The sequence below is a fragment of the Silurus aristotelis genome (assembly GCF_946808225.1).
Source record: "Silurus aristotelis genome assembly, chromosome: 17".
Classification (NCBI taxonomy): Eukaryota; Metazoa; Chordata; class Actinopteri; order Siluriformes; family Siluridae; genus Silurus; species Silurus aristotelis.
In genome coordinates this window covers 3669544-3682646 of record NC_139590.1, presented here as the reverse complement: position 1 = coordinate 3682646, position 13103 = coordinate 3669544, and the positions used below count along the sequence as shown (strand labels likewise).

Genomic DNA, 13103 nt, shown 5'->3' with positions numbered 1-13103 from the left:
ATGTTCCACAAGAAGCACATACTAATCTAGACCAAATTATATCTATATACTGTAGATCTATCGCGTTTTGGCGTTTGTAGGGAATTCCGAGCGTCTGATTACTGCGCCGAACAGCTCGTCTGTTCCCTCTCAGTAAACTCCTGTCTTGAGAGCTCGGTATCTGAACGTCTCTAATCCAGACCAATGAGAGATGCCATGCCCTGCTCTCTTTTTGTTTCTGTTATACACACACAAACACACACTCCAGATAAGACTTTTTTCCCTCACCCATGATAGACCAGAAGCCACACTCTGGAATGTGCAAATCAGCCTGCACTCCTGAACTGAATTGGTTGATGATGTCATAGGTCAGAGTCGCATTTCGCCGGTGTACAAACACGGCATCGCATTGATGAATACCGTTTGTTGTTAGATAATATATTTACATTTGTATTTATGGAATTTATCCAGAGTGACAACTGGTCATAAGTAGGGTATGTGCTTTTTGAGCATCGCATTACACATTTAGTTAAAACTTGCTCTCATAATTCTCTCCACTCTTCTGGGAAGATGTTCCACTAGATTTTGGAGTGTGCTTGAGGACATCTGTGTTCATCAGCCATAGGGGTGTTAGTAAAGTCAGATATTGATGTAGGTGAGATGAGGAGACCTGGGGTGCAGTCAGCATTCACATTCATCCCAAAGGTGTTCAGTAGGGATGAGATCAGAGCTCTACAGCAGGTCACTCAAGATCTTCCTTCCAAATCATGTAAATCAGATCTTTATGGAGCTCAATTTGTGCACACGGGCATTCCCATGCTGAAACAGGTTTGGATTTCCAAGTTAAAGTGAACACCAAATTGTATTATTCCACATTCAAAGACATGAATTGTGTGCCTCTAACTTTGTGGGAAGAACCACATATGGCAGGAAAAGTCAGGTGTCCCAATAATTTTGTCCACACAAAATTATGTGCGTGATGTTTCTGTTCTAAAGTGGTCAGTATCTATCAAAAGTACTCCAAGGAAGGAACCGTGATGATCCCGCGACACTGAACATTTCTTTTTGTTTTGATTCTCTGGTTATTGTCCGTATACAAGATTCCCTTGTGTCCATGTAGATTTCCACTAAGTTCCTCTGGTTTTCTCCAACATGATATTCCAGAGGTAATTGACCCTGTTTTAAAACAGCTCTCTCCTGGCTCAGGCTATGAGTTTGTTGATGTAAATGGTGAGTTCTTCACACTCTCTAAAGTAAAGTTTGGTGTTCTGCAAGGATCTGTCTTAGGCCCACTGCTTTTCTCTTTATAAATGCTGCCTCTGGGCGAAATTATACATAAACATGGTATTCGCTTCCATTGCTATGCTGATGATACACAGCTATACATTTCAGCAAAGCCAGATGAGAGAGATCAGCTTAACAATGTTGATGAGTGTGTAAAGGACATTAGACAGTGGATGCTTGATAACTTTCTTCTGCGCAACTCAGATAAGATGGAAGTACTTTTACTAGGACCACACGCAGCTAAAAGTAAACTTTCCGATTACGTAGCATCTCTGGATGGTGTTTCTGTTTCAGCGTGTACAACAGTCCAAGACCTTGGTGTGATTATTGATCCTAGTATATCTTTAAGGCTTACGTGAATAATATTTCCAGGATCGCCTTCTTTCACCTTATAAATATTGCTAAAATTAGAAATATGATGTCGTTACAGGATGTAGAAAAACTAATGGATGCTTTTGTTACATTTAGATTAGATTACTGTAATGCTTTACTGTCTGGGTGTTGGAGTAAGTGCATAAATAAGCTTCAGTTAGTTCAGAATGCAGCAGCAAGAGTCCTCACTAGATCTAGAAAATATGACCACATCACTCCTGTTTTAAGCAGTCTACACTGCTCCCAAATACATGATTATAAAATACTACTACTGAGGTAAAAAGCACTTAACGGTCTCGCACCGCAGTATCTCAGTAAACTTCTGTACCAGTATGATCCCCCACGCCTACTTAGATCAAAAGGTACAGGCTATTTGTTGGTACCTCAAATAATTAAGACTATAGCAGGGGGCAGATCTTTCTCTTATAAACCCCACAGTTATAAAACAAACCTTCCAATCAGTGTTCAGGACTCAGACACAGTCTTAGTAAACAAGTCGAGGCTGAAAACATATTTATTTATAATCAAGTCTTTTATCAGTAGATTTTTCTGGAGGGATCATGGATATAGAGTGTTTGGTGAACTGGGATATTTGTATGCTGTCGTCTCCTCACTCTCACACGTTCACTCAGGTTTGTTGACGGTGGTGTGGTGGGTCGTCTCTTATCCCAGAGATCCCTTATGTCGGTGTTACCTTCTGGTTCTCCCTTTGAGTTCTGCTGCCAGATTGAGTCTTGCCGGAGTCCAAACTGCACAGTGACATTAACTTTCATATAACAATAAGGACACATAATAATCCATATACTTCTCTTTCTGTCACCCCTCTCTCTCTCTCTCTCTCTCTCTCTCTCTCTCTCTCTCTCTCTCTCTCTCTCTCTCTCTCTCTCTTGGTCAAGGTAAACATGCTCCTGAGGTTCCAGTGACCACTGTTCCTGCCCCTCTCCTCTCCGTGGATCTTCCCACTTCGTCCAGGCCTGCCTCTGGATAGTGTTCTCTTTGATTGGAGGCCACTCTTTGCAGCTTCTCATCAACACCTTGGTTGGTTCATGAAATTCCGGAGTAAGAATGGGAGCTTTGAGGATGGATTTGGACTGTAGTTTGCTTCTGATCACCATCACTGTACTCTGCGACATCGTTTATCTGCAATAAATGAACATTCGGTGCAACCCAGATGAGGATGATGTTTCCTTTCGAGTCTGGTTTCTCTCAAGGTTTCTTCCTTTTGTCATCTCGGTGAGTTTTTCCTTTACCACCGGCTCACTCATCAGGGACAAACTTACACTTATAAAGAACATACTAATTTTTATCACCACATTATCTGTGTAAAGCTGCTTTGAGACAATGTTCACTGTTAAAAGCGCAATACAAATAAAAATGAATTAAATTGAATTGATTTCTTTTTGACTTTCCATCTCTCTAGATGTATATCAAGTGTGTAAATGTGTGTCATGAACATAGTGCCCTGTGAACATGGTGCCCCGTTCTGCACTGGCTCTCTTCCCAGATTCCCAGTTTTTGGGATAATATCTGGAATACTGTATCACACACGACTGTGTTGAATGTGTTGGATCTCACCTACTGATGTCTCCCGCAATCCCAGTCAGTTGGAAGCAGTTTGTCTTGGACCCCTTAAACATGCATCAAACACACACACACACACACACACACACACACACACACACACACACACACACACACACACACTAACACACTCACACACACACACAGAGCTCTCGTCTGAGCCCTGGATGGGACAGCGCTGTCAGTGTGTCGTCTCACTGTCAGTCCCTATTAGAGTCACTGTCTGCTCTTCACACACACACACACACACACACACACACACACACACACACACACACACACACACACACACACACACACACGAAACAACAGCTAGACACAAATTATAGAGCTGATAGAAAGCAATTAGTCATTGCAAACAATACAAAAATTATAATAACAAATAAATAAAAAAAATACATAGAAGAAAGTACTATTATTATTATTATTATTATTATTATTATTATTATTATTATTAGTATTATCCAACTGATTTACTCAACAGAACAGTGCTGATGGGGGATTACGAGATTTAGGGTGAGAGTATTGAGATTAAAAACACTGCGCAATCCAACACAGATAAAAGCGCACAGAATGTATTTATGGTTATAATAAAATAATAAGGATAAATCAAGTGTAAATGTGCTTTACAGCACAGTGAAATTTCTTTCTTCGCATATCTTTACATAAGGTGTTTAGGGGCCTTTGCTAAAGGGCCCATTTGTGGCAATACTAATGCATAGCAGTACTACAGGAAAGTGTGTATTACTTTATGTACACACTCAGAGAAAAGTGTTCCAGAAAGTTGCTTCTGAACAGTCTGGAGATTTATAGAGAGAGCAGGTGAGGTTCCTTCAAAAAAAACCAAAAAAAAACATAAAACACTCTGTTCGAGTGCCTAACGTACTAAAATCATTAAAAGAGTGAATGGGTTAATGTATGTGTGTGTGTGTGTGTGTGTGTGTGTGTGTGTGTGTGTGTGTGTGTGTGTGTGTGTGTGTGTGTGTGTAGGTGCCTGTGGATTACGCTGTGTCTGTTTGGGTGTTTGTATGCTCACTTGAATATGGCAGGAAATTTACATCATGTGTGTGTAGGTGCCTGTGTATTGGGGTGTGTCTGTTCAGGTGTTTTTGTATATGGTGTGTGTGTGTGTGTGTGTGTGTGTGTGTGTGTGTGTGTGTGTGTGTGTGTGTGTGTGTATGCGTTACTTGTGTGTAGGTGGTGTCTATGCATATGGCAGGGAATTGTGTATATGGCAGGAATTTTCTGTGTGTGTGTGTGTGTGTGTGTGTGTGTGTGTGTGTGTGTGTGTGTGTGTGTGTGTGTGTGTGTGGGTCTCTGTCTGTCTGTATATGTGTTTGTGATTTGTGTTTGTACATTTCCATCTTCATGTCCCAGCTGTCATTTTTTATTCGTCTTTATTCGGATCAGTCACAGCAGACAGGTGAAGCTACATGCAAAACATTAAATTGAACAAGCATTAAAAATTGACGAGACACACAAAGTCAAGAGACACACAAAGGTGAAAAAACATCCGTCGGTTCCCGTAACTCTCATAATCTCCCCTAAGGACACTATTTAATGACTTCTCACATTCCCATTAAATTCTGAAGCCTCCCGGTTCTCCTGCTGCTACACGTCCACGCTACACGGCCACTTCCACATCCAGCTTCATCTTGCTGCCTGTTCCGCACCTACTTATAGCTACACAACAATCATACTCTCGAAACACAAACAAAATCTGAAAAAACAAAACAAAAAATCTACACTAGCCAATAGAACTCTGACATCTGCTTCTCGTGTGAACTTCAGTAGTGCCTTTACGTGCAAACTGTCCTGTTTCATTTAGCGCTAAAATAAAATGTCTGATCATTCGATTAGCTTAGGGTCTTTCACCAGCTTTGTCTAATCTTTCAGACCCACCACTCATATTACACATTATATAAACAAAGTACTGGGACACCCGACTTTTCCAACGAAACGAGGTTCCTCCTCAAACTCTTCCGCAACTTTAAAGCCACACAATTGTATCCGATGTCTTTGGATGTAATAGAATAATCTTCTCCATTCACTTGCACTTGGAGACCCAAATCCTGCTCCAGTATAACATTGCCCCTGTGCTAAAAACCAGCTGCATGAAGATACATGGGTGGAAGTAGAAGATCTCCTCCTATAGAGCGCTGACCCTCAACCCTATTGAACGGGATGAATGTGAACGCTGACTGCACCCCAAGTCTCCTCACCGCAATTACACCTGCTTTACTAACACCCTCGTGCCTGAATGGGCACCGATCTCCACAAATCTTTATCATCACATCTTCCCAGAAAGGTGGTAGATATTAGAACAGGAAAATGATTGGATGAGATGTTCAAAAAGCACATACAGATCTTATGGTCAGGTGTCCACAAAGGTTTTGTCTATATAGTGTAGGAACCAAATAAGAATACACAAAAGGAAAATACTATCTGCCCTCTTCTACATACCTAAATTCACAGATGCAAACCACTGCTCTCTAAAGCCGATCCAGATGTTTAAATGAAACATCTCATGCAGTGATCACTAAATATTACAAAAGTCAATCGTATTTATGGAAAAAAAAACATTTCTACTAAATTATAATAACAAAAAATGACAGTATTTTAGAAAATTCCTGTAACATTATTACTCGAGACATGGCATGTGAAGGCAGCACTGGTCCTCCTTGAGCAGGAATAGAGAGATCTAACTTATCTTCTGACTTTTAATACATTTAATTAGACACGATCTGACGTCACATTTCTTTGTCAGCAGCGATTTTAGAGGAAGAACAGATTAATTTGTATGTAAATGTGTTATAAACACTCTGATTGGCTGCTAACAAGATGTTAGTGAAGACAAAATGACATTTAGGCTTGAAGGCTGCACAATACATCATTGTTTTAACTGTGTTAATGCTCTGAATTAGTGTCTTTGACGTTCTCCGGTGGTTCTCCAGATGTTCTCCGTGTGGTCTTCATTCCTCATGTGTGTCGCAGTGAAGTGATGAAGACCGATCGCTCCACGTTCGACATGGCCGGGCGACTAGGGCAGCTCCTTTCTCTCCGAGGTCGACTCCTTTATGATCTGAAAGACAAAGTGTGTCAGTGTGGACAATATGGGACGAGCTGGGACAAACTGTACGCGCTTTAGATTACATGCGCGCCCTGCCCTCTGCTGGTAAAACCTGGTAATTACACTGTATGTTGCACGTATCTACACCTGAACTTACAGAGTTAAGAAAAAAAAGGATAAAAAGGACGATTGAAAAAAGAAGAACAGAACTGGAAAAATGCAAGAAATTAATTAGAAAGAGAAATAGGAAGTAGTGATGGTAAGGACTAAAGAAGAAAGAAAGAAAGAAAGAAAGAAAGAAAGAAAGAAAGAAAGAAAGAAAGAAAGAAAGAAAGAAAGAAAGAAAGAAGGAAAGAAAGAAAGAAAGAAAGAAAGAAAGAAAGAAAGAAAGAAAGAAAGAAAGAAAGAAAGAAAGATACCTCTCCATCACGTGTTTCCACAGTTCGGACGATGATACTTCTCTTAGTGAGATTCTCAGAAGGTGGTTTAGTGTCGATGCTGGCTTCTGACACATGAGGAACAAAACAAATCACATTTATTACAGCAAGAAGAGACAGACAGACAGATGGAGATGGGGGGGGGGCGCAGACAGATGGATAAAGACAGTAAGAGACAGAAAAGGCAGACAAATAGAGACAAAGAAAATAAAAACAAGAAGAAACAAGGAGACAGACAGACAGACAGACAGACAGACAGACAGACAGACAGACAGACAGACAGAAACAGTGAAAGAGAAAAACAAAAAGATGGAGAGAAAAGGAGAGAGAGAGAGAGAGAGAGAGAGAGAGAGAGAGAGAGAGAGAGAGAGAGAGAGAGAGAGAGAGAGAGAGAGAGAGAAATGTTAAAAAAGATTAAGAAACAGGAAGACATTATTCATAAAGAACTTTACATGACCTCAGTGAGTCTCAGACTTTTCTCTCACCTCTAAACTGCATGTTTGCAAAACTCTGCACTGGAACAGTGATCCTGACAACACACACACACACACACACACACACACACACACACACACACACACACACACACACACACACATATACACACACAATAAACATATGCATGGGCATGCCTAGTCCTGTGTTATTATTAAGACGTGTCCCATGTCCTCACCGGCTCTCCTCGCCCTCCAGCAGCTTCCTGTAGGTGGTGATCTCGATGTCCAGCGCCAGTTTAACATTGAGGAGGTCCTGGTACTCCTGCAGGTGTCTGGCCATCTCCTCCTTCAGCGCGTGGATCTCGTCCTCCAGACGAGCAACAGAGTCCTGATACGCCGCCGTGTCCATGGTGTAACGCTCCTCCATCTCTCGCAGCTGCCGCTCCAGAGACTCGTTCTGTCCAGAAAGAGAGAAATAGAGAATAAGAGAAAGAGAAAAAGAGAGAGTAGTTGAATTTAAAGGCAACAAGGATCAATTAAAACATAAACTATTAAGAAATTGTGTGAAAGATGAGTGTGTAATGAGGACAAGGGTGTAATGAGGACAAGGGTGTAATGAGGACAAGTGTATGATTATGAGGACGAGCGTGTGATGATGAGGACGAGTGTGTGATGAGGACGAGTGTGTGATGATGAGGACGAGTGTGTGATGAGGACGAGTGTGTGATGATGAGGACGAGTGTGTGATGAGGACGAGTGTGTGATGATGAGGACGAGTGTGTGATAATGAGGACGAGTGTGTGATGATGAAGATGAGTGTGATGATGAGGACGAGTGTTTGATGATGAGGACGAGTGTGTGATGATGAGGACGAGTGTGTGATGATAAAGACAAGTGTGTGATGATGAAGACGAGTGTGATGATGAGGACGAGTGTGTGATGAGGACGGGTGTGTGATGATGAGGACGAGTGTATGATGATGAGGACGAGTGTGTGATAAGGACGAGTGTGTGATGATGAGGACGAGTGTGTGATGAGGACTGGTGTGTGATGATGAGGACGAGTGTGATAATGAAGACAAGTGTGATGATGAGAATGAGTGTGTGCTGAGGATGAGTGTATGATGATGAGGACGAGTGTGTTTAGGACGAGTGTGTAATGATGAGGACGAGTGTGTGATGATGAGGACGAGTGTGATGATAAAGACGAGTGTGATGATGAGGACGAGTGTGTGATGAGGACGAGTGTGTGATGAGGACGAGTGTATGATGATGAGGATGAGTGTATGATGATGAGGACAAGTGTGTGATGAGGACGAGTGTGTGAAAAGGACAAGTGTGTGATGATGAAGACGAGTGTGTGATGATGAGGACGAGTGTGATGATGAAGACAAGTGTGATGATGAAGACGAGTGTGTGATGAGGACGAGTGTGTGAAGAAGACGAGTGTGTGATGAGGACGATTGTATGATGAGGACGAGTGTGTGATAAGCACGAGTGTGTGATGATGAGGACGAGTGTGTGATGAGGACGAGTGTGTGAAGAAGACGAGTGTGTGATGAGGACGAGTGTGTGATGAGGACGAGTGTGTGATGAAGACGAGTGTGTGATGAGGACGAGTGTGTGAAAAAGACGAGTGTGTGATGAGGAAAAGTGTGTGATGTAACTCACAGATCCACGCTGAGACTCCAGGTCACATGTCAGCACTTGAATCTGGCGGCGGTAATCGTTGGCTTCCTGCTTCGCCTGTCGCAGAGCCTCTGCATTCCTATTGGCTGCATCAGTCAGATCTGAAAACTATAAAACACAATGCACACATTTGTGTTTTATGACAAAATGTGTGTGTGTGTGTGTGTGTGTGTGTGTGTGTGTGTGTGTGTGTGTGTGTGTGTGTGTGTGTGTGTGTGTGTGTTTGTACCTTGGAGCGGTACCACTCCTCAGTCTCCTGCATGTTGGAGGTTGCCACAGCCTCATACTGCACTCGGATCTCCCTCAGTGCTGCAGTCAGGTCCGGCTTTGACACGTCCAGATCCACATGCACCTGCTGAGCACTCAACTGCTCCTGCAGCTCCCGCATCTCCTACACACACACACACACACACACACACACACACACACACACACACACACACACACACACACACATATACACACAGTGAGTTGAGAATCCTCCCAACATGTTGTTAGTAATTATAGCACATGCTCCAGGTGCGCAGAACATGAGGACAGGATGAGAGACAGTTCACCTCCTCATGGACTTTCTTCAGGAAATTGATCTCGTCCTGCAGAGCTTCAATCTTCCGCTCCAGCTGCACCCTGTTCAGAGCTGCCTCATCCACATCCTGAGAGAGAGAGAGAGAGAGAGAGAGAGAGAGAGAGAGAAAGAGAGAGAAAGAAAGAAAGAAAGAAAGAAAGAAAGAAAGAAAGAAAGAAAGAAAGAAAGAAAGAAAGAAAGAAAGAAAGAAAAAAAGAAGGAAAGAAAGAAAGACAATGAAGTAAAGAGTAGGAGTAAAAGGAAAAACATGAAGAACACAAACAAAAGCAAGAAAGAGAAGAAAAAATAAGACGAACAGAAAAAAGAAAGGAAGAAACAAACAAAGAATAATAAAGAGAGTAATAGGATAAAAAAAATAAGCAAAAAAAGAAGAGAAGGAAACATAAGGAGAACAAAATTAAGGAAGGAGTAAAAAAGAAAGAAAAAAATTACAAAATGAATGAAAAAATTGTTAAAGAAAGACAATAATGAACTACGTGGTTGTGTATTGGGGCCGAATATGATTCGTAGTTACTGTTGTTACTGTTACCACACTGCAGTTGATGTTCCTAAAAATTCCCCAAACCTCCTGAAGAATTTTACTTTAATTAAGAGAAAGACGAAGACATGCTGTTGAGATAACAACTGATGTATATATTTATGTAGTGTGTTGTGTACAGTATGGGTTTGAAGATCTCAGGTGTTTCTCACCTGTCTGAATGCATTCATGCTGTTTTCTGCTTCCTGTCTGAGTGCAGTCTCGTCCTGAAGCCTGCAACACAGTCCAGAAAATAATTCTACATTCATCACACACCTACTGATTACTGATCACTAATCACACAACCACATCCAAAAACTACATCTTTATCCACACCTGACCTTTCTGTCCATTAGTGGTTCTTCTCCAAACTTTTACCACCTTTCACTAAAGCTAGGAGACCCAAACCTGTTCCAGCATCATGAAGATATGCTTTACATGGGTTGGAAGATGTTGAAGATCTCCTGCTACAAAGATCTCAAACCTATTGAACACCTTTGGGGTGTATGTAAATGCTGTCTGCACCCCAAGCCTCCTCAAAACATCTACATTAGTACCTGATTTCCATTAGTAAACCTCTATTGATCTTCTGGCTGAAATGATGTGGACATCTGGTCATCGCACCCATACATTTATAAAACCCAAACCAATGGAAATGAACACAGACAGTCTTCCTTTTTGCTGTAACAGTAATCTCCACTTTTCTGGGAAGACTTTCCACTAGATTTTAGCAGATGGCTGTAGAGATATTTGAGCGTCAGTAGGAGCGCTAGCTGGCTTTGTGCACAGGCACATTGTCATGCTGGAACAGATTTGGCCTAATAGTTCCAATGAAGGAAAAAAGAAACATTACAGCATACAGTTTCTATGGAATTATGGTTCCAATTTTGTGACCACAGTTTGGAGAAAAAACAAATTATGTGTCAAGCTGAATTATCTTTTTACTTCTGGACATATAGTGTATTATTAAGCAAGTTTGAACACAGATTAGACTGATTAGACACTGATTAGATTGATCAATTTGAAGGGGAACTAACCATTTCAAATGCTGTTAAATACAACAGTTTTATTACTTTATAATACTACCATCTATATTACAATATTACACAATATAAGATCATTTTTTATTAAATACTACCCCATAAAATACTATTACTATATTATATTACTATATAATACTATAACTGTATAATCCTACCCTCCTTATTACTATATAATACTATAGCAATATAAAAAATAAAAGAATCAATGAATAAATTAATGAATGTATAAATGCATGAAAGTTGTTTTTAACATTATATTTTCGAACTAAATACACAACAACGCAAATCTAGCAAATATAGATAAATAGTGAATCGAAAAATGAGATTTAGATGTGTTATTAAATGTGATATGAATTCAATTGGATGAAATTGTGAAATACAGACAGTTTTAAACTCGGTACTGGAGTACTAAATACAGGTGTTTGAGTAAGAATTCTTAAAGATGGAACTAAAAAAATCGAACTTTATAAGCATAGACATGGCTGAGCAGATGTTTAGTGCCAGTGTAGCTAAAAGAATTTGCAACTTGTTGCTGGGGCAGCAGGACGTCTGCACAGGGCTTTAGGTCCTTTGTGGAGGCCACAATAGCCCTGCACCCATTTCATGCATTCACTTAGCTTTCTTTTCAGACAGGAGTCTGATCCCCCCATTCCAGCCCCCTCAAACCAAACGCTTTAAGAATCAGGCTTGAGAGTGGGTCAGGCTTTATAAACAGAAAGCCAAGTAAAAGTGTAAGCAAATGCAATATTCTCATCATATAACTCTGTCAGTTCCATCAGGTTTATGCGTCAAGTCACTCCTAGCTTGGTAATCATTGTTTTGCTACTTTGGCAAGTGTTCACTGAATACAGATTGAGTGGATGAGCATGTTGACCTCTCAGGGTTTTTTTGCAATCTACCCATCTGCTGAGTTTTCACATTCCCCCATGGCTTTTCTCTTCTGGAATGCACAAATCAGTGTCACTCCTACTCATACCAAACTTCACTGGTTCTCATCCATTCAGCCACCCATCAATTACTCCAATTCAAATATCAATCAATGCCTCTCTTCTTCAAGCCATCCAATTTTTTAATCTTTTACTATTCATCCACTCATGTCCTACTCCATCTATTTCTCCACCAACTGCCCATCAAGCCTTATCCATCCATCTACACTAACCCATGCAATTACCAAACAATCCCTCTCACCCACTTACTGGATAATCCATTCATCCCTCTAACCAATTCACCCAGCTTTGCATATTTTCCTTTTCTCTTATTCATAAATTCACCAACACCACTCAATCTATATGATGAACCATCTATCCCACAACCAATCAATTCATCCATCCATCCATACAACTTTCCTCACCTCTGCTTCAGCGTGCCCACATCAGCTGCTAGGTTGTCCCTATCAATCTCCAGCCGTGCCTTGGCATTGTTCAGACCATCCACCTGCCTGCGCAGCTCCCTCAGTTCCTCTTGGTAGATGTCCCCGAGGCGACTCGGTTCCTTTCCACGCAGTTGATTCAGCTCAGCCACCAGCACCTTGTTTTGCTGCTCCAGGAAGCGAACTTTCTCGATGTAGCTGGCAAAGCGATCATTCAGACCCATCATCTCCACCTTCTCATTGGTCCGGGTCTCACGGTACTGAGCCTTGAGCAATGAATCGGTTGAGAAATCAAGCCTGTCGGTTCCCAGGGACAGACGGGACACACTGGGACTGGACAGGGCCGTATGGCGTGGGGTGCTGTGGAGGGATAAGCGCCCGAGGCTCCTGGTGATGAGCGTGCCCGAGGGGCTGCTCTGAGTTCCAAAACGCTTTCGGTAGGACGAGTGAACACGCTGGGTCTCCATGATGAGTGGTAAATGGGGCTGTTAGTGAGTGCAGAGAAGGCTTTTATAGAGAGACAGGGGGTCGAAAAAGGGGGTGAAAGGAAAGGAGGTGAGAAAGTGGGGGGATAGGGGTTTGTGTGTCACTCTAAGTCTTTGTGGGGGAATTGTTTATGCCTGTCCAGTCAGTGACAAACATCTTTCTTTCTTATTCTTTAGTGTGTGTGTGTGATGAACTGTGGTGCCACATTGACGCACAAAAATTCTATTCATCCCTCAAGAAGTGCAAAAAAACCC

General features: G+C 41.6%; 1 protein-coding gene across 1 annotated transcript; it reads right to left on the bottom strand.

Moving 5' to 3' along the window:
• Positions 1–4578: 4578 nt before the first annotated feature.
• On the bottom strand, positions 4579–12894 carry gfap (glial fibrillary acidic protein). The gene is made up of 9 exons (XM_083567017.1): positions 12346–12894; positions 10125–10185; positions 9406–9501; positions 9078–9239; positions 8831–8956; positions 7397–7617; positions 7209–7252; positions 6706–6791; positions 4579–6298 (listed from the first exon to the last, which is right to left on the bottom strand). Exons 1-9 carry the CDS (start codon positions 12828–12830, stop codon positions 6257–6259), a joined length of 1323 nt encoding a protein of 440 aa, XP_083423143.1. The 5' UTR covers positions 12831–12894; the 3' UTR covers positions 4579–6256.
• Between the last annotated feature and the right edge of the window lie 209 nt (positions 12895–13103).